The 25024-nt window shown below is 48.2% G+C and overlaps 2 protein-coding genes across 2 annotated transcripts in view; both read left to right on the top strand.

Moving 5' to 3' along the window:
* CMTM8 (CKLF like MARVEL transmembrane domain containing 8) overlaps positions 1 to 10984 on the top strand; it is an 82310-nt gene extending 71326 nt beyond the window's left edge. Inside the window, exons 2-4 of the mRNA XM_028518351.2 lie at positions 489 to 662; positions 5726 to 5842; positions 8411 to 10984. Coding sequence (XP_028374152.1) covers positions 489 to 662; positions 5726 to 5842; positions 8411 to 8494 — 375 coding nt within the window. The 3' untranslated portion in view covers positions 8495 to 10984. The remainder of the gene's footprint in view (positions 1 to 488; positions 663 to 5725; positions 5843 to 8410) is intronic.
* Positions 10985 to 20536: 9552 nt separating this feature from the next.
* The window catches only part of CMTM7 (CKLF like MARVEL transmembrane domain containing 7), a 45560-nt gene continuing 41072 nt past the window's right edge, over positions 20537 to 25024 (top strand). The window contains exon 1 of the mRNA XM_028518408.2: positions 20537 to 20756. Coding sequence (XP_028374209.1) covers positions 20598 to 20756 — 159 coding nt within the window. The 5' untranslated portion in view covers positions 20537 to 20597. The remainder of the gene's footprint in view (positions 20757 to 25024) is intronic.

Genomic DNA, 25024 nt, shown 5'->3' with positions numbered 1-25024 from the left:
GTCAGGTCCCCAGTAGGGGGCGTGCGAGAGGCAACCACACAGATTTTTCTCTCCCTCTCTTTCAACTTCCCTTCTCCTCTCTAAAAAATAAGATAAAATATTTAAAAATATATATAAATAAAAATCAAGATCATCATGTAGAAATTTGAGTTTCTGTGTTCTCCTGAGAGAGAGAGAAAAAAAATAAATAAAGCAAAATCCGCCCATAGCAACTGGCTGGAGCTAAGTAGAGACTGCCCCTTAAAACAAGACATGGTTTTCTTGTTTGCCATGATCTCTGGCCAGCCTCCTATGTTTATTTGTTTTAGCTTCCTGGCCTCTGTTGGCATGTAAGTGTGTGACCCCTATTATATTTGTAAGTCATGTGTATGTGCATATGAAAGTTGTAATCAACACTCTCTAATGATTTTTTTCTCTCTCCTCTTTTTTTTTTTTTTTTTTACTGTCTCCTTTCTCCTCCCTTTCCCACCACCTCTGCCATTTTACAGATTCTGGGACTGCTGGTATGGACACTTATCGCTGGAACTGAGTACTTTCGGGTCCCTGCGTTTGGCTGGGTCATGTTTGTTGCGGTATTTTACTGGGTCCTCACCATCTTCTTCCTCGTCATCTACATAACGATGACCTACACCAGGATCCCCCAGGTGCCCTGGACTACCGTGGTAAGGAAGCTGGGCCCTGTGCTTGTCCACTGCCCACCAGGGAGGACGGAGTGTCGTCCTCCCCGGGTCAGTTTTGCATTTCACTGTAAGCGGTCAGGAGGAACAAAGCTGCTCCTTCAATACTGTACTTAAAAATTTCCTCTGCTCAATATCCAACTCCATAGCTTGCAAATTCTCCCTTCTACAAAACACCGGGACACAGTCTGGCCAAGTTCTCTGCCGCTTCATAACCAGGATCACCTTTCCTCCAGTTTCCAGTGACGTGTTCCTCGTTTTCACCTGAGACCTCAGCAGAATTGCTTTTAACACCCATATTTTTAATCAGTATCCTGTTTATGATTATTTATGTGCTTTCTAAGGAGGCAGGAGCTTTCTCTCCAGCTTTTCTCTTTTCTTTCTGAGCCTCACTAGGGTCGCTGCTAACGTTCTGCTAACATTCATGTTCCCAGCATGCACCGCTCCTCATTGTCCAGCCTCAGAGCCTTTCTAGAAGTTTTGGTATTTACCACAGTAGCCCACCACTCCTGGTTCTAAAATCTGTCTGCCCCCACTCTTACTACCAAACTCTGTACTGGTCAGGGTTCTCCAAAGGAGTCAAAGCAATAGGGTGTGCATGGAGAAGCGTATAAGGAGCTTTATTATAAGGAGTTGGTTCACGTGACTGGGGAGCCTGAGAAGTCAGTCCCGAGATCTGCAGTCAGCAAGCTGGAGACCCAGGATGGCCGCTGGTATAGGTAACCCTAGTCCAAAAGCTGGAAGGCTCAAGGTCCAAGAAGACCCAATGTTTCCTTTCAAGTTCAAAGTCAGGAAAAAAGATCGATGTTCCAGCTCAGAGCAGTCGGGCAGGTGCAGTTCCCTCTCGACTCACAGGAGTGTCTACTGTTTTGTTCTGTTCAGGCCTTCAGCTGACTGGATGAGATGAACCGTCAGGCCCCCCGTGGGGAGGTGTGTGGGGAAAGAACGCCTCCTCCTTACCTCTGCACCACCCCTGCCATTCCCGCTTCACTCCAAGGGAAATGGGAGTTTCCTTAGGAGGAATAGGAGTTTTCCTTAGAAAAATGGATCGGGCCACAGTTAATAAGGGACAGGGTCATATACTCAGGAAGTTCACAGGTCATACAGCCGGGGAGTCTTCTCCCCATTTCCTCTCTGGCCCCCTCACCCACACCAGCTATGCGGGCAAGGCCCGGGAGCAGTCTCAGTGCATCATGGCGTTGTGGCCAGGTGAGCTCTCTCTGAACGTTCTCTCGTTCTTTGTGATCCCCTGTATGGGGGGGACTGGGCATGCATGGGTGCCCCAGAGTACACGTTCAGACATGGTCATTACAGCAGTGTCTGTAACCCTAGAAACACTAGGAACATCGAAATGCGTTTCCATGGGGGAAAAGTTAGACCGTGAAGTGTTAGTGCCAACCACGTGGCCCCACTGGTTGGTGTGAGAGAGAGTGCTTGCCTGTGCCCCAGAGGCAGGGGTCGGCGTGGAAGGGGAGGTACTGGCCTTTACTCCAGATTGTTCTGTCTGACTGGATTTTGTTTGGGTACGATGAACATGCATTCCCCTTTTTTTAAAAAAAGCATTTTAATATTTTAAAAGTAATACATGGCTAGTTTACTAAAGAAAAAATAGGGGACTTCCGGCAAGATGGAGGAATAGGTGGATGCACCGTACCTCCTCGCACAACCAAGATTAGAAAACCAATAATTTACAACAATAATTTACTATCAGAATAACACCCAGATCCGGCAGAGGATTTATCTGAATGGAAGTCGGGCAGCCAAGAAGTTGAAGTAGACGCGTTCATCCGGACTGGTAGGAAAAGACGAGCCTGGCAGGCGCGGGGCTGGCTCGGGTCGGCGGCGCGCGGTCGGGGGAAGGTTTGGCGCGAAATCGGCGCAAAAGCCATCCGGCGTGCAAGAAGGCAGCGGTGATCCCTCCTGAGTACGCAAGCTGCGGCTGGCAGACCCAGAGGGGCAGCGATTGTGGACCAGGGCAGAGCTCGTGGCCCAGAAGCCCAGACAAGGGTCTGAGCCCAGAGGAACGGAACTACCGCCATTGTTTTCTCCCGCCCCGCCCCGCCCCGCCCCGCCCCCACATATAACGTCACAATCTAGCGACTGAGGTGCCCAGCCCCGGTGAGCACCTAAGGCTCCGCCCCCACTGTAACTAGAGCAACCAGACCGGAAAAAAAAAAGGAGAGACAAGGGGGAAAAAAAACCATGTTTTCAACAGAGCAGATCAGTCCCCCAGGACTCATCCTTTTGAGCGACCAAGAATTAGCCAGTCTATCAGATGCGCAGTTCAAAACACTGGTGATCAGAAAGCTCACAGAACTGGTTGATTTTGGTCGAAATTTAGATGAAAGAATGCAGATTACCATAAAACAGATGCAGGAAGACACGCGGAGGAGAGCCAATAGTGAAAGGAAGGAATATGAGTCTCAAAACAATACAGTGGACCAGAAGGAAGATAGAATCAACCAAGCAGGAAAGCAGGATGAAATAAGAATTCAAAAAATTGAGGAAAAGATTAAGAGCATCCAAGACACCTTTAAACGTTCCAATATCCGAATTATAGGGGTACCAGAATCGGAAGGGGAAAAGCAACAGATTGAGCACGTATTTGAACAAATAATAAAGGAGAACTTCCCCAAGCTGGCAAAGGGAACAGTCTTCCAAGAAATCCAAGAAGCTCAGAGAGCCCCAAAGAAGTTGGACCCAAGAAGAAACACACCAAGGCACATTATCATTACATTAGCCAAGGTAAAAACGAAGGAGAGAATCCTAGAAGCAGCAAGAGGTAAGGGGACAGTCACCTACAAAGGAGTTCCCATCAGACTGTCAGCTGATTTCTCCAAAGAGACCTTACAGGCAAGAAGGGGCTGGAAAGAAATATTCCAAGTCATGAAAGACAAGGACCTACATCCCAGATTGCTCTATCCAGCAAAGCTCTCATTTAGAATGGAAGGGCAGATAAAGTGCTTTTCAGATAAGGTCAAGTTAAAGGAGTTCATCATCACCAAGCCCTTATTTTATGAAATGCTAAAGGGACTTATCTAAGAAAAGAAGATAAAGAAAAGACATGTATAGTGAAAGGACAGCAAACTCACAAATATTAACAACCACACCTAAAGCAAAACCAAAAGAAACTAAGTAAACAATTAGAACAGGAACAGAACCACAGAAATGGAGGGCACATGGAGGGTTAGCAGCAGGGGGGTGGGAGGAGGAGAGAGGGGGAAAAGGTATAGAGAATAAGTAGCATAGAATGTAGGTTGAAAATAGATAGGGGGAGGGCAAGAATAGTATGGGAAATGTAGAAACTAAAGAACTCATAAGTATGACACATGGACATGAACTAAAGGGGGAAATGTGGGTGGGAGGGGGGTACAGGTTGGAGGGGAGAGAAGGGGGGAAATGGGACAAATGTAATAGCATAATCAATAAAATATATTAATAAATAAATAAATAAATAAATAAATAAATAAAAGGTCAAAAAAAAAAAAAAAGAAAAAAAAAAAAGAAAAAATAAGTTTAACCCCCACCTATAAAAGGATGCACAATGAAAACTTACGGTTTTCTACTCCCAGAGGTAACTACGTTTAACTGTTTCTGCACTTTAAAAATGGTGGGGGGTCCTTAACTTGGCAAATAGCAAATGTGCAAAGCTCAAGAAATAATGTGCAATTTTTTACTTAAACAAGTAAAGTTTTTATAAATGCATTCATGTGTTCCTGGACCCTCCCCCCACCCACCCCCCCAAAAAAAGGAACCACCACCAGCCAGCATACTGAGTCATCCAGAGAAGTCAGGGCTTTCTGAACACACTTTTCTTTTTCTTTCTTTTTTTTTTTTAATTTATTTTAATTGTTGTTGCAGTACAATTTTCTATCTTTTACTCCCATCCAAACCCACCCACACAGCCCCCCCCCCCCATTTCCACCCGTCTCTAGTTTTTATCCATGTGTCCTTTATACTTGTTCCTTGGGGACACTTTTCTAATGGTAGATGAGCACCCTGGGTGGCCCGAACAGAACCCTGGGGCTGACCCTTCTCTTGCAGGTGAATCGCCCTAACCCAGGAACAATCTGAGCAAAGCGTAGCAGTGGTAACAGGGGTACACAGCCTGCTTCTCAGTGCTGGAGCCTGAATCTGGAAAAGTCTGTGTGCCTTCATTTTCTCTGAGAACAAAAAGATACCGCCTCCTCCCCCTTTCCCTCCCCACCTCTGTGTCTCTGAGCTACAGAGGGATAGGTGTTAGACCTTAGGGGCCCTATTCCTTGAGGGTCACCCCTCTTCCCCTCTGTGTGAAGCATTGATTTTTCCGCACCCCTCCCCCTTGTTCAGATAAGAACAAGCTTTGAACCTTTTCGGAGTCTGGTTTCTTGGAGTTTACATACAACTGAAAACCAAATACCTACTTGGAGTTACATATCTCCCTTCTCTAAAAGAGGAAAAAATAAAGCCTTGGGTGTGAGATCACCTCCCAAAGGGCTCTATTAATGTGTGTAATCTCCTTTCCATGTTTAAGAACTTGCAGCGCCTTGAGGAGCTCACTTAAATGCCCCTCCCTGCCTAGAGCAAGGGATCAGAAAATCAGCTGGGCCTGCTTTGGGGGAAGCTCCCCTCTGCCAGGGCAAGCGCTGAAGGGTGCAGCTCCTGCCGGGGACCATGGCTGAGGCGCATCTCACTGGTGGCACCTTCCGCCATCTTCCTGCCTCAGCCAGTGTGTCACTGTGGCTGACATTGGAAGAAATGAGGGTCAAGAGCAAATTGAGAGAGAGAGAGAGAGAGAGAGAAGGCCCTGAGGGGGCAGCGGGCAGCCTGGGTGTGCTGGGGGAGAAGGTGGGGTGCCTGGGTGTGCTGTGAGTGAGATGGTGTAAAACCCTCTCCTCCCCAAAACACAGAGGAGCTGCCTTCTCGCAGCCCATGTCCCCTGCCCTCTCCAGGGTACCCGGATGAGCTCCTGACAGTACCCAGGGGTGCAGTCCTGGCCACGCCTGAGGTTCAGAGGCGCCCGGACCTCCCCACGCTCCCTAAACCCTGCACCCCTCTGTCGCCCCCAGGGTCTGTGCTTCAACGGCAGCGCCTTCGTCTTGTACCTCTCGGCCGCTATTGTGGATGCGTCCTCCGTCGCCCCGGAGAGGGACAGCCACAACTTCAACAGCTGGGCCGCCTCCTCGGTGAGTGAGCCCTCTCACCGCCCCCCATGGTCACCTCCTTCCTCCCTGAGGCCCTCTGGGGATCAGGAGGAGGGCACAGAGTCATCCCCCGGAAAAAGCACCACCTGCAGTGCGACACATGGGCGATGAGCTGGGGTGGGTTGGAAAGCTTCGTAAATTGGCGGCCCGGCAGCCCTGGCGGCCCGAAGTGCAAAGAGGCTGAAATACTCTGCCTGAGTGAGAGCCAAATGGCTGGAACAAAACAAGTATTTGAGGGAGAAAAAAAACAACATTTGAGGCATTCTAAGAATAACCATACTCACTGCAGTTTAAGTGGGGAGAGTCTTGCAGAAAATGAGCACACTGTGATGCTATTTGCTTGCTGGGTTGTTGGGTTTTTGTTTTGTTTTGTTTTTTTAAGATTTTATTTATTTTCAGGGAGGGGAAGGGAAGGAGAAAGAGAGGGAGAGATACATCAGTGTGTGGTTGCCACTCACGCACCCCCTACCGGGGACCTGGCCCCGCAACCCAGGCGTGTGCCCTGACCTAGAGTTGAACAACTGACCCTTGGTTCGCAGGCCAGTGCTCAATCCACTGAGCCACACCAGCCAGGGCTGCTTGTTCTGTTCTGTTTTGTTTTTTTAAATAGAAATGTTTGATTATTCATTGAGAATGCTTAGAAAAATATACACCAACAGAGAGGTTCCTTCCAAAGACTGTGATTGTATGATGAGTGTGGAATGAGGGGCTTCTACTTTGTATTGGGTTGGCCAAAAAGTCTGTTTAGTTTTTTTTCTGTAAAATAAAAGACATATGTTTCATTTTCACCAATAATTTTGTTGATTTGGATATTTTGAGTATGTCAGCTATCTCCCGCTATTGGCTTCAGGTGGGTAGAGGCCAGGGTGCTGCTAAACATCCTCCAATGCATAAGATAGCCCCACAGCAAAGAATTATTTGGCCAAAATGTCAGTAGTACCAGGAAACTTCACAGACCACTTTTAACACATTCAATCAGTCATGGCGCCTTCTCCATACATTGTACAAATCTTTTTGTGTGTGTTTCAGTTGCATTTTTACCTTTCTTGAAATAATAAAGCATAACATACTGAAAATGTTTCAGATCTTCTTCCATCTTCAATGTTAAAATGGCTGCACAAAAATTCACTAATTTTGATAAGTTTTTTTAATGCACGCTGATATGACAGCTGTCACAATACAGTCTAACAAAATTGTTTCAAATGGAGTTAAACACAACTAAACACTGCTAGATCCATCACACGGAAAAAAACAAACCAACTCTGGCCAACCCAATAATTAATATGTTTCTGTACTGTTTGCATTTTAAACTATGCATATGTATTATTTTTCTAATTAAAAAACTGATTTTAAAGGTTTGTTTAATATTGGCCTTACAATATTCCATCCGCAAAAGAAGTGTTGGGGGGTGGGTAGGAGGGAGCGGTTACAGACATGCTGAAGTGATGGTGTTAAAGCTGATTGACGATACATGGGTATTCTTTATAGTTTTTACTTATATTTCAGAATTACTGTTTAAAGGTGGCAGGCACGGGGGCCCATGAGATTAAAAATCACAAGCTTTGGCAGCCCTGGGCTCCAGTTAACACGTAGCAAGAATCCGCTGGAACTGGGTGGACGTTGCCCCGCCAGAGGGGCCTGCGTTTTCCAGCTCACCACCCTCCCCGCACGCCCCGTGTGGGCCCCTCCCTCCCTCCTGCCCGCTCTGTTCAGTGCAGTTACCTGACCCCGTGGCCGTCTGGGCCACGCCCTGGTCTGACATTGCCTGTACAGTGGTCCCCCGTTATCCGGGGTTTTGCTTTGTTTGGTTTCTTACCCGCAGTCAGCATTAGTCCAAAAACATGAAATGGAAAAATTCCAGAAATAAACAATTCGTAAGTTTTAAATTGCACACCAACCTGAGTGCCATGATGAAGTCTCGCACCATCCCACTCTGTCCTGCCCGGGACGTGACTCATCCCTTTGTCCCTCATGTCCACACTGGATAGGCTCCCTGCCCCTTGGTTACTTAGATGGGTTATCAGAGAGAGAACACATTCATGTAAGTTGTATTACAGTATATAGTTACAATTATTCTATTTTGGTATTAGTTATTGTTAATCTCTTACTGTGCCTAATTTATAAATTAAACTTTACCATAGTTATGTGTGTACAGGGAAGAAACAGCATATACAGGGTTTGGTACTATCCATGGTTCCAGGCATCCACTGGGGGTTGTGGAATGTGTCTCCTGTGGATAAGGGGGGCTGATATATTAAACTAGAAATGCATGTGCTCTTCTCAGATGCACGCCCCCACATTCACCCCTGAGTGACTGCCCCAGGGTTATTGGAGCAAAGCTGTAGGCTTTCCAGATAGGTTCCAAAAAAGAAAACAAGATAGCCCGAAATTGTTTCAGAGGGAAGTAATCGAACCGGTAAAGCAGCTTTCGATCAGAAGGCCCGGAGTCGAGGGGTGCGGAGTGCGTGCATCGGTGGAGGGGAGTGATAACTTTTGCTAATTAGAATGTGCCCTAAACCCCTTTTCTATTATGCTTTTTTTTCCCTCCAGTTTTTCGCCTTCCTGGTCACCATCTGCTACGCTGGAAACACATATTTCAGTTTTATAGCTTGGAGATCCAGGACCCTGCAGTGATTTGCCATTCTGAGAATTAAGAGGGGGGAGAAAAGGAAGAATCTCACTGTAAAAACAGCTGTAGGTATAATGTATATTTCCAGAGAATTATATTTAACTAATGTTTTTATATACTTAGTTAAATTTCGCTCCATGGTTTGTTACAATTAAACTGGATATTTGTTTGCAAAGTGCTGTAGGTTATAATGACCTCTTAAAGATCTTGCTGGTGTCTTCATACACCTTATTACTATTTTCTTAGATAATGTATAAATGGATAAAATGCTAATGTGAAGAAAGTGTCAAGTTTGTAAACCTAACTTTTAAAATGCCAGATTTTTTTTTGATTAAATGTTTTAAAACCTTGAATAACATCATATTGATTTGAGAAAGGAGGCCTGTAGCCAAAGCCCGAGGGGGTGGGGACGCTATGCTTCATTCTCTCAGGGCTGTGCAGGTACAGTGTTGCTAGGAGACACTTGTCCATGGCCGGTAAGCCAGGGTAGTGGGAGAGAGCCAGCTCCCCAACTCGGGGATCATTGGTGTCCATGATTCTCACATGCCAACCAGTAGACCCAGGGAGCATCTGATGAGACATTGGCCCTGGAGCTCGGTAGTGAGCTCTCTCCCTAAGTGGTGCTGCTGAGTCCAGTGACTGTTGCACATGTGATGTTTTTTTTTTCCTAATACTATTAAAATGAGTGCATAATCATTAAGAGGATAAATACTTGCGTGTACCTTAAAATGATCTGGCTGACCACAGTGGCATGTGTACCATATTCTGTAGGAAATGCCGGACAAAAAGTTCTCAGAGCTCCAGTGTCCAGCACGGATACTTGGTGACATTGCTAGATGTTGTCAGACAGTGGGAAGGACGCCGTCAGCAAGGCAGATGTGCACTTAGAGGAAGTGTTTTTAGGCAGGACCGTTCTTCCAACAGCAGAGTATCTTGGGTGATTTTTCAACATGAGCTTCTTTTTGAAAAACAAAAAACCACAGAAACGTTAGTATAGCTGATGGCGGCAAAGAGAGTTTCGGCCTCGGACTCGCTCTGCGGACACGCCCCCTGAGACCTCTGCTCTGGTTTGACAGAGCTGTTTTTTCTGCTGTTTGTGTTATCTTCCAATTTATGGGATTCTGACTCCTTATCCAAGTTCTGTTTACCCCTATCCAGGAGAGGTGGCATTTCTTCAGTGTCTAACAGCACCCACCCCAGACCTTGGAAGGAAACACTGAAGAATGTCCTTGAGTTGTGGGTCCAAAGAGGTAGTGAGCAGGGGACACCACAAATGAGAGGCGGTGAGGGGTACGGATGTGTGGTGACGGGTGGGTGCTGGGGGCACAGGGAGCCGCTCTGAGTCCAACGTGTAGCCAGCCGCGAAGGTTGAGCATTAGCCACGCAGACCTGCAGATGATTGGCGCTGCGATCTCTTTGGAGCAGCATTCCCGGTCATTAGCAAGACAGCCTGTGACTCACTCGCTTTGCAAGAAAAGCAGAGACGGCTCATCAGAGTTTGCATACTCTGGTCTGTTCACCACTCACACACAGGCATATTCATCTTCCATGTCCTCCATGCTTTCTGTAAGCACTTCATGTTGCAATCAAGTCTCAATAAAAGGCAGAAAAACTGTAACCTACAAAGGTCTATTTCTGGAAACAGTCATCCAGAAAGAAGCCTGCTTTTATGTCTCTCTTCTCTCTGTCTCCCCGTGTGTGTGTGTGTGTGTGTGTGTGTGTGTGTGATTTCTATAATCATGCCTGCATTCAAGGAAGCAACTTCTGGGGTAAAATGTTCCATAAACCACTTGGAGATGCATTCTAAATAGATGACAAATGTAGGTCTTTCTGGAGCTGGCAGGACCAAACAGACCTATTTTGAGAGAACAGTGACTTGACTGTGTCCTTGCAGGGTCACTTGCTGTCCCGTCTCTACCTGTGGTTTTTCACGACCATGACCCTGTGTGGTGCTCCGAGTGGTCACCAAAACACAACACAACACAAAACAAACAAGCAAAAAAAAAAACCCAGCATGTATTTTTAACAGAAAGGAAATTATTATTTCCTCTTTTGACTACCAAGAGACTTTGTTCAAGAAAGATGTCTAAGCGCGGGTATTTAGACAACAAAATGAGTCTCCGTTGTACAGATGAAGCAATAAGTTTTGAACTGGGTTTGCATTCACTTTTCTCTTAAGAAAGAAGGAACACACAAGGCCACCTGCAGCACAGCCGACGTAACCAGAAGAACAGGTTTCTGGAGAAGGTTGGCACAGAGGTGGTCTGTGTGCACTTAAACTCTCCTCTGCCATCTGCGAGCACCGTGTGCATTCACCTCGCAGCCCTTCCAAAACCAGCAGGTTCCCTGACGGATGTGGGTGGGTCTTCAGTCTGATGGATTGGCCTGCTGGTGGCCAATCAATGAAACGCTTTAAGCAAGTCATCCCTCTCCCTTGCTGCGTTTCCAACTCAGAGCCCCCCCCCCACCAGGTAAACATTTAGCCAATATTTGAAAGAAACTACTAGAGAAGCAGGAGACAAGAATGTTCAATATCAATTATTTTTGTACACTTTTTAAATTGCATCCTTCCTAGGAAAATCCCTTCCGGGTCTCAGCACACCAAAGACTTTAAAGACATAAAATATCTCTGCGTAGAGCACAGGCCATTAAAAACACTAACTGAAGATGCAGCCCTCGTAGAAGAAAGTCAGTTTTAGAGTTTCTATTTCTGTCACCTAGACAATTATTATTTTAGCTGAAAGATGAATTTTCACAGAAAAAAAAATAATAATCCGGGCATATCAGGCTAGGTGCGCACAGACCCACTGGAAAAGGAGGTGATGACCCAAGAAGCGGTGAAGGTTCCCCTGCCAGCGTTCTGCCAGATGTAAGCCAGAAGCGGCCTGCTGGGAGGGAAGCTGGGGTAAAGGTGCCAGTGTCGCTGACTTAGGACAATCGGGGAGATTCGACTGCAGATTGCGATGAGCTGGAGAGTCAGTAAATTTTGAGGTGTGCGGTGCATATGTAGAAGAAGATAGGGCTCCAGGGAATGGGCTTGGCCACGCAGAGGCGATGACCTTGCAGACACTTAGGAACGGTGAGGGGCGAGAAAGACGTTGGCTGCGGGAACGCGTCATCAGGCAGGTATTTTTTGAGAAACGGCCATGTCAAGGGCAGGTTTTTCGAATAATCGAGTAACCGAATCTAGAATGGAGCAGACCTTGTCGCTGCCTCCGCCACTCAGCTTTTCCGTCCTCCTGTGATCTAACCGCTGTGGTTTTGACTCAGTATCTCCACCAGCCACTTAGGCGCCAGCTACTTCCGGGAAGCCAGCTCCATGGTGACTCTAGGGATGGAGCATGTGGCTCAAAGTAATTCTACCCCCCAGCCCTGCTGATTGGTTCAGGGGTGCGTGTGCGACCCAAGGCTTGCTCAGAAGTTCTGGAAAAGAAGTTCTAAGGACATAGGGATGCAGGAAGTTGTTGGCAGTATACTGTGGCCACAAGGGGGAGTTAGCCATGGGATGACAGTAACGAGAAGGAAGAGAAAAGAAACTTCATCCTGATCGCATCACTGTGCCACTGCATTCATCCAGCCCCGCATGCTGGCACACTCTGGGCTTTGCATCCACCTGAGCAACCACACCCACTTTGCTTCAACTAACTTCTGTTAACCTGCAACAGTATCCATCCCAACCAAAACACGGGACATCCTGGCAAATGGCTTTCAAGCAATGGCATAAAATATTGGTTCTGATTTACTTTCAAATAGTAAGCCACCACAGGGCCTTCACTAGATGACAGTGATGGTGGGATAAATCCACTTTAGCACCAGAATTCATTATCAAAAGCAAGGTTTTTAAAAATGGGAAATTTAAGAGTCCACTGCCATGCCTGGCATGACTCAATTAGTTGGGCATCATCCCACAAAGCCAAAGGTCACTGGTTTGATTCCCGGTCAGTGCACATGCCAATGTTGTGGATTTGGTCCACAGTTGGGTTGCGGGCGAGAGGCAACCAATCAGTGTTTCTCTCCCTCTCTTTCTCCCTCCCTGCCCCCCTCCCCAAAAATCCACTTGAGAGAGTGATTCAAACCTTCCTGAGGCTATTGTTTAAGGGTGGTGATCCTAGAAAGAGCGGCAGCGGGAATGATGGGTTCTTGGAGGAATTTCCGTGACCTGACTGGTCATTGCAGTGGGAAAGCTCAGTGTGAAGAAGGAAACACGGAACAATCTGGCTTCCAACCACTTTAACTTAAAGAGAACTCCACCTTGTGCCTCGGAGACAGACAGTCCCTCCTGAAAAGCCGCTTCCCTCTCTGGCAGGAGGCCGGCCATTAAGTGCCATAGAACACTGACCCTATCGGGGTGAGGGTTAACCCTAAACTACTAACAAAAAAAGAGCTTAGAAATAAATCAAAGGTGGTGCTTTTTTTTTTTCAAATTAAAACTATAATGAGATGCTGTGCCACAGCCTCTAGAATGGCTGAAATTGAAAAGGCTGCGATACCACGTGTTCGTGAGACTATGGACCGTTGGAATTCTCGGCTGTTGCTGCTGGGACTGACAGTTTACATCCACAGCTCCGTGTTTAATAAAGTTAAATGTGCATTTATAGTCTCACCCAGCAATTCCATTCATAGGTATTTACTCAAGACAAACATGTCCACAAAAAGACTCATGCAGGAGTATGCACAGCAGCTCTCTTCATAATGGGCCCAAACTAAACACAACCCAAATGACTGTCCCAGTGGTGAACAGACACGGCAGTGTATTTGCACAAGGAAACACTACTGACGATAAAAAGGAGCGGACAAACCACAGGTGCCTGCACCAGTGTGGAGGAATCACCAAAAATTGTGTATTGAGTGAAACAGGCCAGACCAGAATATATGTTTGGTTCTGTTTATATGACATCCACGGGAAGGCAAGACCAATCTGCAGTGCTGGGAAGCTGACAGGCGGTGGCCTGGGGTTGGGGGTGGAAGGGACTGGTTTGGGAGGGGCACCAGGAGCATCCTGAAGTGGAAGAAACACTCTACGTCTCGACTGTGGTGGGGCTTGTGTGTGCCTGTACCTTCGTCAGAATTTACACACTGTTTTACTTAAAGTGGGTGCATTTTATGTTATGGACACTACACCTTGATAAAGTTGATTTTTAAAAGAAAAAAACACGGTGGTGTATTTTTTAGTGTTCACGACAGCCCTTCTCCCAGCCGCCGTGCTGTCGGAGCGGTTACTGCCGCCCGTCTCCCATCTGGCGTGTGACATTCTGGAGAGTCGGGGTGGTGGGTTCTCATTCCCAGCTCCCCCCGGAGCTCAGCACACGGCGTGGAACAGAGTGTGTTCAATACTCTGCTGCTGCGGTGAAGATTCGGGGAAGTTGGTGAATAGTCCCAGGAGACCGAAGGATTAGCAAGCTGGAGGACAAAGATGAGATAAAACCTGTAGAGAGGGCGAGCTTGAGTGTGGCTGAAACCGGAGCTGTCGGAATATGAGCTGGCCCAGGAAATGTGACGGGGGTGGTGGGGGGGGTGGAATCTAGCCAAGGGAGGGTTCTGGGTATTACAGAGGGGCCTGCGGGCCAGGAGCTGAATCTGTGGGTCCATTTATGGTGCTTGGAAATAGACTGTAGATTGTCAGAAAAGTGCTTCATAAAAGACCTACCAGGTGGTTAGTGAGCTAGGGACCTGGGAAAATACACAACTGCTGATTGGTTTCTGGAACATACGCATGACCAATCGCCTGACAACTTCCAACCATTTCATGGTACAGTATTAGGTTGAAGTGAAGTAGCCAATATTTGCCTCTTTGACCTACAAAAATGGCAATTTCATATGACTGAACCTACCCTTTTATACCCGACTAGTTGGCTTTCAAACGTGATGTCATTTGATCCTCAAAACATCTTTGCCTTAGATAACACAGGGGTCCACAGCCCCATTTATCTGATGAGGACCGCTGAGTCTCCACTAAGGGGCCAGCGACTCGTCCAAGGTCACATGGCGAGTGATGAGAACGGCTGGGCTGACGTGGAGGTCTTCTTGCTCCTGGCCCCAGGTCCTCTGCCAGGCATCAGTGCAGTGAAGAAAGGAACCAGGTGAAAACCATACATACAGGCTGTGGGGATGAAGTACCCTTCCGGAAATCTGTTTGGCAATATGTATGGCGAGCCTGAAAAAAAAAAAAAAGCTCATTCTCTTGGACTCAGGAATCTCTTTTAGGAGTCTAAGATTCATGCACAATGGTGTTAATCCTGGTCTTATGTATAACAGGCGGGAAAAAAAAAAAAGCAACAGGATCAAACCGAAAACCCTCACAGCAGGAGAATGTTGAAACAAACCCACTGAACAAGCCTGTAGAAATGAACGCACTACAGCCCGCCCCCAAATATACCCAGAATCAGAACTGGTTAGCACCATCATTCACGATTTAACTTTCTCTTCTGAATCGAACACTTCTCAAGCTGTGCTGCACCCCGGCTGCAAGAGTGGTGATTAAATGGAAGGCCGGTGGTTCCAGTGCTGTCTTTCTAAAAATACATAACGGAGAAAAGGAAGTTGTACACACACGCAAAAATCGATGCTGCCGCCAAACACCGTTTGTGAGGAATTTTTCATCGGAAATGTTTGTGGTGTAACGGGAGATTTCCAAAAGGCAGAGCGAACCCGGTTGTACAGAGTGGTGGGATCATGGGGTGGTTTCTGCTTTCTTTGTTTTTCTGAGCCTCCCCCAGTTTTCTCCTATGAGCAGGAGGAAGTAGATTCATGACCAGGAAATGACACCTATTTTAAAATAAAAGACAAGGGAAGGCAGTGGTGTCAGCAGGTTGGAAAAACCAGGATCCTCACTGTTAGTGGGAAAAGGTGGACGAGTGGCCAGAGCAACTGCTTGAAAACCGTCCAGGGGACTCTCCGCATTTCCCTGACTTTGTCTCCTCTTAAAGGGCCGTGTAGACATCTTTGGCCGTCGTTTATCTCATGTGGGAAAGATTTCCTGGGTGAAGTAGGAAAGAGAGCCTCTTCTCTCCTGCCCTCCCCCCCTCCCTCCTCCCCTCCCTCCTCTCCCTCCCCCTGAGAACTCCATAGAAGAAATACCAATCGTGGCAGAAAACATTAGCACCAGAAGGTAATTATTCCCTACATTTGTATGTTGTTTTATTACCTTTCTTAACATGTCCAGATACACTTCTGTTTGGACTTCAAAGACAAGTGGTATCAGCCCATGTCACAAATAGGAACACGGAGGTTAATAAACTTAAAAAATTCACTGGAAAGGGATTTAAAAAGCAGCTCCCTGGAGAGTGTCGTGGAGACCTGCTGCTTTTGCCTTTCTGTCTTAGCTTGGGCTGTGGTAACACACTACATGTCGTATGCTGGGTGCCTTCAGTGACAAATTTATTTTCACACAGTCCTGAACCTGGGCCTTGCATGGTCAGGGTACAGCCATTTCAGGCTCTGGTGAGGGGAGTCTTCCTGGCTTGCAGATAAGCTGCCTTTGCTGTAGGAGGGGGAGGGGGCGAGGGAGAGAGCTCAGGTGTTTCTTGTAAGGGCACTAAAGCCATGATGAAGACAAGACTCCACCCACCCTCATGACCTTACCCAACCTTAGACTCCATCTCCAAAACAATACACTGGAGGTTAGGACCTCAACATTGGGATCGGGGTGGGGGCACATAACACTGCCAAATATTCGTTCCTCTTTCTGGGATCTGCACCCTCGTTTTTCCTGGGGGAACCACCCCTCCCCCAGTCAGTTCCCCTGGTTCTAGAGAACTACTCACCCCCAGCTCCATGACCAAATGGACCTTGGCCTGTCCAATGGAAGTGGTCCACCTCTCTGGATATAGTGATTGGTTGAAATGTGGAGCCATGACCCATATTTGGACCAATGAGAAGGCCTGTGATGGACTAAATTGCATCCCCCTCCCCCACGAAGTTCATGTGTTGAAACCTTAACCCCCAATGTAACTGTATTTGGAGATGGGGTTCTAATCCAAGAGGAAGAGACACCATATCTATCTATCTACCTACCTCTCTCTCTGTCTCTCTCTCTCTCTCACTCTCACTCTTTTTTTTCACTCAGAGAAGAAGGGCCGTAGGAGGACACAGTGAGAAGGTGGCTGTCTACAAACCAGGAAGAGAGGCCTCACCAGCAGTCAACCCCAATGGAACCTTGATCTTGGACATCTAGCCTCCAAAACGGAGAAAATAAATCTGTTGTTTGCACCTCCCAAACTGTGATATCTAGTTGCAGCATCTTAAGCAGGTGAACACTGTGCCGGAACTGCGGGGAACCAGGTGCCCTTATACAGAGATGGGACCATTAGCCCAGGGGAGCTACATGCTGCCTGGCATCAGGAGAGAGCCTGCCTGGGAGAGGAGCAAACCCTGCAGGGTCTGAAACCCTGAGGCACAGGTCCTGGCTGCCTGATCTGAGTACCTGCATCCAACTGTCTGAAATAGGTTTCCTCTCTGCATTTCATAGTTACACAAGTCAATGAATTCTTTTTGCTTGAGTTTAGCTTCTGTCACTTGCACCAATACAGAGTTGACTCTCGTCATTATATCTAACCAGATGTGTCATCCTAATCACACTGGTATAAGTGAATTGTGGTCAGACCATGACTCTAATCAAAGCCTTGGACACTGCACCCGCTCAGGTTAGGTGGATGGAGAAGAACTTGGAAATTCTTGAATTCTCACCAGCTACCTATCTGGCTTTTCCCCTCCTTGAGTATGAAATCTTTAAATGGGGCTATGGAGTTCTTTGCCTAAGCTCTTGCTCCCCCCAGGGGGCAGCCCCTCACGCTGAAAAAGCATCACACCAGTGTAGACATCTCAGCGGACTTGGCAGCAGGTCTGATCTGGGGAGCCTCTTCTTGAACATCAGACCAGCACATGGCTCTTGTGCTGCCGGACGTCTTGCTCAAGTTCTTACATGGTCATGATGAAGCGATTAACACATAGTGACCACTACCAGTTGTTATTTTCTATCTGCGCTGGTGACACATTAGCCAAGAGCCGTCACAGAAACCCAACAAAGTTTCAACTCCAGTGAGCTCAGGAAATGACAGTAGCCTCATATTCCAGCATGCATCTGAATCTTGTGGGAGGAGGGGAGGGTGGCTTACCAAAATATAGATTGCTGAGCCTCACCCCCACCCCCGAGTTTCTGATTCAGCAATTCTGGGTGGGGCCCAAGAATTTGCATTTCCCACAAGTCCCCAGGTGCTGCTCTGGTCTGGGGAGTATACACTGAAAATCACTGATTTAGAAGATTGCTGGAGAATGGGATGAAGGCCACTCGGTGGAGGAGAAATTATCCAGCGCTTGGTTTTTCCGCTTCCCTGAACCTTCACTTCAGCAAAGACTCCCTGCCATTTCCATCGTGTGGTTTTTGAAGCCTGGGACGGACAGGAGTGAAAATGTAAAGCTACATGGAAAATAACCCACAAGGTCAACTTTATGCCTGGGGGTGCAGAGCTGGAAATGTTAGAGAATTTCTGCATGTCTATTGCATTGTCACAGCAGCCAATTATCATTGTTTTTTAAAGAAATAGATGGATGGTCCAGGTGACTGCTAGCTATCTAAAGAAAAGACAGATATTGGAGGCAATTTACGGGGGCGGGGGTTCGTGAAAATTGACAGTGCCTCAACTTTGGCAATGACTGGTTCTCAAACTCAAGTGTTCACCAGAAGCACTTGGGAGACTTTGTCAAAACAGAGATTGCATGAATATCTCCACATTCTAGAATGATAAAGACTGCCCCATTGATGACAGTCTTCTGATGACAGGATAGCCCTGACATCCAATAATCTCATAAAGGAGATCTTTTTAATGTTAACTCCAAATGAAGATACAAGTTTTGATAGGAGAACTCAAGAGTTAAAGATTAAAGAAAAAAAAAGATTTTAGCCTTAGTTATAGTTGATAGGCTTAAGTGGTTAATGCCTGCTGGAAGCTGTTATTTCAGGAACTGGAATGTAGGACCTGTGACTCCAGGAGGTCACCAGCAATTTGACCTTTGTGCTGGAGGGTGTCTGCAAGCAGCTGAGGGAGGTGGTATCTGAGCCGCTGTGTTCCAGGGAGGGAGCTTCTGTGGTGGAGATAAAAGAGTTGTTGATCAGCAGATAAACAAGTACTAGGAAAACCGCTGTCCAACTGCAACTCTTATCTGATTAACCTTTTTCCAAACCCCTTACCTACCCTTTCCTTCTCTCTATAGAAATGTCAGCTTGAAATGAGATGTTAAGACTTGGGTTGTTCTGGGGTGGTTTTTTTTTAAGGGTACCTAAGCTGCCATCTTCTCAGATTGCTGGCATCTGAATACGCTGCCCATAAAGATTCAGTCCTTGTCTCTACTTACTGGTTCTGGTAGTGAGAGGCAGCACAGATGCCAGCTTTTCCAGTTTCAGCTTGGCCACAGGGATGCTCTGCTCAAAAGAAACACTGATAAACATATCTCACTGGGGTAGCCCTCTTTGGGCCTGTTCATTTAAAAATAACCCAGACAGAATGCAGCCTAGTATATTCCTTGAATAACTGTTGGCAGCTTCTAATGGAAGTAAACATGCTCACCGTGTGACCCAGCAAATCCACTCATTGGTATTTACCCCAAAGAAACGAGAGCTTATGCCTATCAAAAAAATCTTACCTGAATGTTCATTACAGCTTTATTGGGTACAACAGAATGAATCTCAAATGCACTGTGCTGAGTGAAAAAAGTCAGATATAAGTAAGATTATTGTGTATTATTTCAAGTACATTGTGGACCCTGAGAAAGGGCCCCTGAGGGCTAATTGGACTCAATTTTTTTTTAAAAAGAATAAAAACAAAAACAAAAACAGAGCTCACCAGACTTTTCTACACAAGGACCTATCACACAAACTGTATTTCAAGGAGAAGCTCACACTCAGTTGCCTGCCTTCTGCTCTGAATTATTTTCCTGAACTTTATTCCTGCCATGTGAGCCAGCTCTTATAAAAGAGTTCCTGGAATTGTATTTAAACTAATAGGACTGAGGTTTACCCCATTGCCATCTTCACCAACCAATCAGAGTGGCTCTATTCTGACCAATCAGGACAGTGTCTTTTGGACCAAACTATGAGGATTTGAAGTCCTCATTTGCATGAGGATGGACCAATCAGGGACGAGGGTCAGGGATTTCTGTCTCTGTAAGTCAGCTAGCTCCCTTCTGGCTCTGAGAGTACACTCTCCCTTTCTACTGAAGACAGGTTCCCTGGCTAGAACTGAAATAAAGATGAAACACTAAAGACACCTGCCAGGGCCGGAGTGGAGAAGAGCAGTCAGGACAGGGCAGGGCAGAGGAGAACAGAGCACCCCAGAGGAGACAGGCATGGAGCAGAACAGAGAGCTTAAGAGTGGTCTTGCCTAGTGCATCCTAACAGCTATGCTGTTCACAGCCTTGCTGCTTCATGATTGAGCTGTAACACCACTGAGCCGTTCCACAGCCGTGATGTATTACAATTGAGTTATTGCACTGAACGAAGTTTCCTTCTTCACTGCACTCCAAATTGGGTCCTGTTGGCGATGAATTGGCAGAACCATAGTGATAAAAGCAGACTGTGTTGATTGACACCTGAAGCATGGCAGAAAAGGGGGTGCAGTGAGGAAAGGCAGTCTGAGAAGGAGTAGGAAGGAACTTGTGGGGATATTGACATGTTCTATTTGTTGATCTGGGTGGTGGCTACACAGGGGTAGACACACAGAAAAGTTAAGGTTGTTGAACACCGGAGCTTTGGAAATTTTAGTGTATGCAAGTGATACTTAAAGTAGGTGCTCTGAACACACATCCGCACCCACACACACCTCCCCAGGAGGCTCATACCCAGCTGTGGCCCCCCGCCTTGCCCACTTCGCCTTCAGCCCCCTCCCTGCAGTACCTTTCCGGAAAGCGCTTGGCCTGCCCCTCCGGGCTGGTTCCACACAGCTGGATGGGCGTTTCCCGCCTGGGCAGGGGACGTGTGAGCCCCGCCCTCCACACCGCCCGCGGACCTCCTACTCGCGAGAAGGCCCCGCCCCCTGCCCCGCCCCGCCTCCGCCCCGCCTTATCTGGCCCCTCTCTCCCCGGGCCGGGGAGGCGGCCGGCTGGCAGGGCCGCGCGATGTCGCACGGCGCTGGGCTCGTCCGCACCACGTGCAGCAGCGGCAGCACGTTCGGACCCAGGGCTGGCGGGGGACAGCAGGGCGCGAGCCCTTCGGAGGGTCTGCTGGACCCAGTCTACCCCCGCACCCATGGGGCCCTGCTGAAAGTGGCGCAGATGGTAAGAGAGGCGGGGCCGCGAGGCCGGGGTCACACGGAGTGGCCCAGGAAGGAAGGGATCCGGGTCCGGGAGGGGGCGCGCCAGGCGGAACCCGCCGGAGCATCGCGCCGCGGACGGGGTTCGGCGGCGCCAAAGTTAAGTTGCAGGAAGTTTTCCTCCCCGAAAGTTGGCTGTGCAGCCCCCGCCGACTCGGAACTCAGCCGCTCTCCCAGGCCCTTGCCCCGGAGGACCCACCTCCGCGGTCCCAAGCTCTTCCAGCCACCCTTCTGCGTAGCCTCGCCCGTCTCCGGATAGAAACCGCCAGCAGAAGTTCCTTTAGGTCTTCCTCTTCTCTGGGCCTCGCCACTTCGAACCCGAGCCGCAGGGGCGGAAGAGTCGCCCAGGCCGCGGCGCTGAGGCAGCGAAACCCGACCTCCTCCCCTGCCCGGCCTCCTCTTTCCTCCGAACCCGGCGCGCAGGGCTCCCCGCTCTGCGCGCACTTGCGTCCCTGGAAGGGAGTGCAGAGGTCTCGCGTTCCAGAGTGGGGGATAAGAATTGGGACCCCAGGGCAGCCGTCCTGGGTCCCCGCCCTCTCAAGTTCAAAGGGGTGCCCAGATCTCAGGGGACCGTGGAAGGCAGAGGATCAGTGAGGAAAGCCTGTTTTGGGGAATCCGTACTTTTGGGGGGAAGGTGGAGTCGCCCGAATGGGGGTCACCTGTGGAGCCGAGCAGGATATGCAGGTCTGGGCTGAGTGGGACAGCGCAGGGGGTCTTCCACGAGGGCAGATGTTCCCCCGCCTGTTCTCTTGTTCCGCACTCTTTTCTCCGTTTCATATTTTTCTTTAAAGAGTTTTTCATCTTAAACACCTTTCCCGATGGCTGTTTTGAAGCAGGGTTGGACTGTCGGTGGCTCTCCACTCATTGTGATGCTTGCAGCGAGAATGGTGGAGGGGGAAGTGGCCGTTTTGAAGCGGGATGTGGGGAAAAGAATGTTGGGGTAGGAACAAGGTCACAGCCCCAGAAGCTGGGCGCGCCGAGGGGGACCAGCCCCAGGGGACTGGACACGGGTGGGAGCTGCCCACGCATGCTTAACACCATCATTCCGGTGTGTATAGAGGGGGCTCTCATTTCCTGCTTGGGCCAGATCTGAAGGAAGGGGACTGAGTACCCTTTTCTCAAAGAATGGCGTCTAAATGGACCAAAAATTAGTAAGTATAGGAATGTTAGTTACTGCTAATGAAAGAAAAATTGTACTGAGCAATGTTGATTCTGAGCAAGGCATTTTTTTTGTTCCGATTAAGAGAGATCTGATCAGCCAAAAAGAGGGGACCAGTTGACCTCCCATCCTTAAAAGATGGGTGGGGTGGTACAGGTGCACCTGAGCACCAGAAGACATACCTGGGCCGGATGATGGTGGACAAAGATTGGGGTCAGAAGCCTCCGTCTTGGTCTGTGAGTTTGATGGACAAAGGCAGTGGGGTGAGAAGGCTCCGTGTTGGTCTATGTGTGTGGTGGACAAAAACTGGAGAAGAGAAACCTCCATTTCATTTGAAGCTCCTCAGTTAGCTCCCGCCTGTGGCCATTGTGCTGGGTTGCCGGTGACACTGGTGGGGCCTGTGCCAAAGGAGAGAATAGGACTTGGAGAATTGCTCCTCTGTGTGCCCCTCTCAAAACCATGCCCAGGGGATGGTCACACCTCCATCCTTCCCTCCCTGGGGAACTCCCTGTGGCTGCAGGCTGATTTGAACAGATGCCCCTGGGAGTGAAATGGCCCTTGCAGGGTGGCCCTATTACAACAGAGAGACTATTTAGGACTCTCTGCTCGGACCTCTTGTCTGACTCCTCCCCATTCTCCTCTTTTCTGGGCCACCAGCTGGGTGTTGGATGTTCACTTGTCTTCTTTGTGGGAAAACTCATAGCCACCTTCTAGCATTGGGGGAGGGCAGAGGCAACCAGCGCCACCCTTTGGGCACTCTGCGGGTCTCTCGTGTTGACCACTGATGTCTCACCTGTAACGACCCTCTGTCCTAGATTTCCTCTACAGTGTTTTCATCATGGTCTGATCGATGGACCTATCGATATATGGCCTTACGACATCGTCGGAAAGGCTCTTCCTTTGGAGAGCAGCTTCCTCTTTTTGCTTTGGGAATATCTAGTGGATACAGCCAATTTGGCAAACAGTCTGGCAGTTCGTTCCTCAGATTGAAACACAGAGTTGCCATGTGACCCGACAATTCTGCTCCTAGGTGCATACTCAAGAGAAATGAAAACATGTCCACACAAACACTTGTACATGAAGGTTCACAGCAGCATTATTCATAATAGCCAAAAGGTAGAAACAACCCAAATGTCTATAAACTGGTGGGTGGATAAATAAAATGTGGTATATCCATATAATGGAATATTACTCAGCAGAGCATGGAATGAATTACTGACACACACTACAGCCCGCGTGAATCTGGAAGACATGACGCTAAATGAACGAAGCCAGGCACAAAGGGCCGCATGCTGTGTGATCCCAGAGTAGGCAGATCTGTAGGGACAGAAACGGGGTCCGTGGTTGCTCCAGGCTGGAGGGCTTGGGAGTAATGGGGAGTCGGTAGGGGGTTTCTTTCTGCGGTGATGAAAATGTTCTAAATTGATAAATTGATTGGGGTTGGTGGTCGCACAACTCTGTGAATATACTAAAAACCTCTGAACTATACACTCTAAGTGCATGAACTGTATCTCAATAAAGCTGTTAAAAAGAGATGGATCCAGGGAAGAGTTTGGGGCTGGGGAAGGGATACTCTGCGTGAAGCGTCGGGTACGCTGCCACACTTCAGGAACGCCCCTTGGTGCCCCACCGTGCCCGCTAGTAGAGGAAGGAATGTCCCCCTGGAACCTCAGAGAGTCCCAGCAGAAGTGCCTGGTGTCCTGACATTGCGTGGGTGCCCGAGGGGCCTGAGAAGGATGGAAGGCCGAGGGGTCTAGAGGAGCCTGGAGGCCCTTGCTTGTGTCCGTACCAGCTCTTCCCACCAGTCGGTTCCTCTATCCAGCATACATTTATGAGCACCACGATCATTTCCATTCCTGCAGAAACAGGTGGCTGTGGCAAAGCCCTTGCTCTCAAAAACTCTGAGTACTAGTTTGTCAGATTGAGGGTGCCCCATTTATTTCTCAAGTGCTTTTGTTCAGTATGGTTCAGTTGGAGAAAAGTGATATGTTGAGGAGGGGGGAGGTGAAAATGAAAAAGATATAGCAAGACCCGAGCCAATATTTGAGCAACTCTTAACCTTCCCACCCCTAACACTTAGAAAGAGACTTTATCTCACTTATGGAATGTCCACTATCTTCTTAACTTGGTGTGAGGCATGCAGAATATGGCAGTGACCAAGACAGTCCCTTTCGTCCTGTGCAGGAAAAGACTGTGACATTTGCAGAAACACAGTATGCAAGGAGGTTGGGAATGTCTAGTTCCACAGGCAGCGAAGATGGAAACCTGAGTGTCTTCCAGCAGGTTCATTTATTTATTCAACAAATATTTGAGCACTTACTGCCAGCTAGGACACTGTGGATAGAACAGTAAACAAGACAGATCAGCCCCTGCCCTCCTTCGCTTTAATAGGGTAAACATTAATCAACTAATTATAAATACGTAATTACAAATTGGGATAAAGGCTATGAGCGAGAGCCGCTCAGTGCCATGGAGAATTAGCTAGGGGGTCTGACCTGTCTGAGGGATTAGGAAGGACTTCTCTGAGGAAGAGATATTTGAATGGTGAGGGAACAGCATTAGTAGGAGAAGGAAGAGCGCAGACATTAGCTCCGAGTCTGGAGAACGAAGGGCTGCTGTGTTCGGAGTGGAGGGAACAAGGGCAGGAGAGGCGGCATGGGCCTGGAGAGACTGGCAGGCACCCGACCAGCCACGGTCTGCCAGACCATGGTGAGGGTGTGATCCCTGTTCTAAAAACATCAGGGAAGCATTATGTCAATATTTACCCACCACTGAGATGGGGGTCATTTTGGAACTTTGTGGAAATCTGTTTGGGGATTAGGATCATGTTAGGTTTAACTCATTTCAGGATAGTAATGAGGCCACAGCAAATGCTGAGTGTCTGAGCGCTGTTTTGTGTGAAATCATACTGAAGGAGCGCAGCTAGGCTGGGTGGAACCTGAGGGGTGTGTGAGCCTGGGGAGGAGGCCCGTTCCCAGACGCAATTAGACTGTGGGTGATGTCAGCCTCTGGGCTAGCGGTAAATGGACTTGTGGGCGGAGACAACCCGGCATAACCCAGAACAGCCCGCCCTT

This window comes from Phyllostomus discolor, chromosome 7 (genome assembly GCF_004126475.2).
Source record: "Phyllostomus discolor isolate MPI-MPIP mPhyDis1 chromosome 7, mPhyDis1.pri.v3, whole genome shotgun sequence".
Taxonomy (NCBI): domain Eukaryota; kingdom Metazoa; phylum Chordata; class Mammalia; order Chiroptera; family Phyllostomidae; genus Phyllostomus; species Phyllostomus discolor.
Note: the sequence above shows the minus strand (reverse complement) of the source record. Positions and strands in the feature narration are given on the sequence as shown.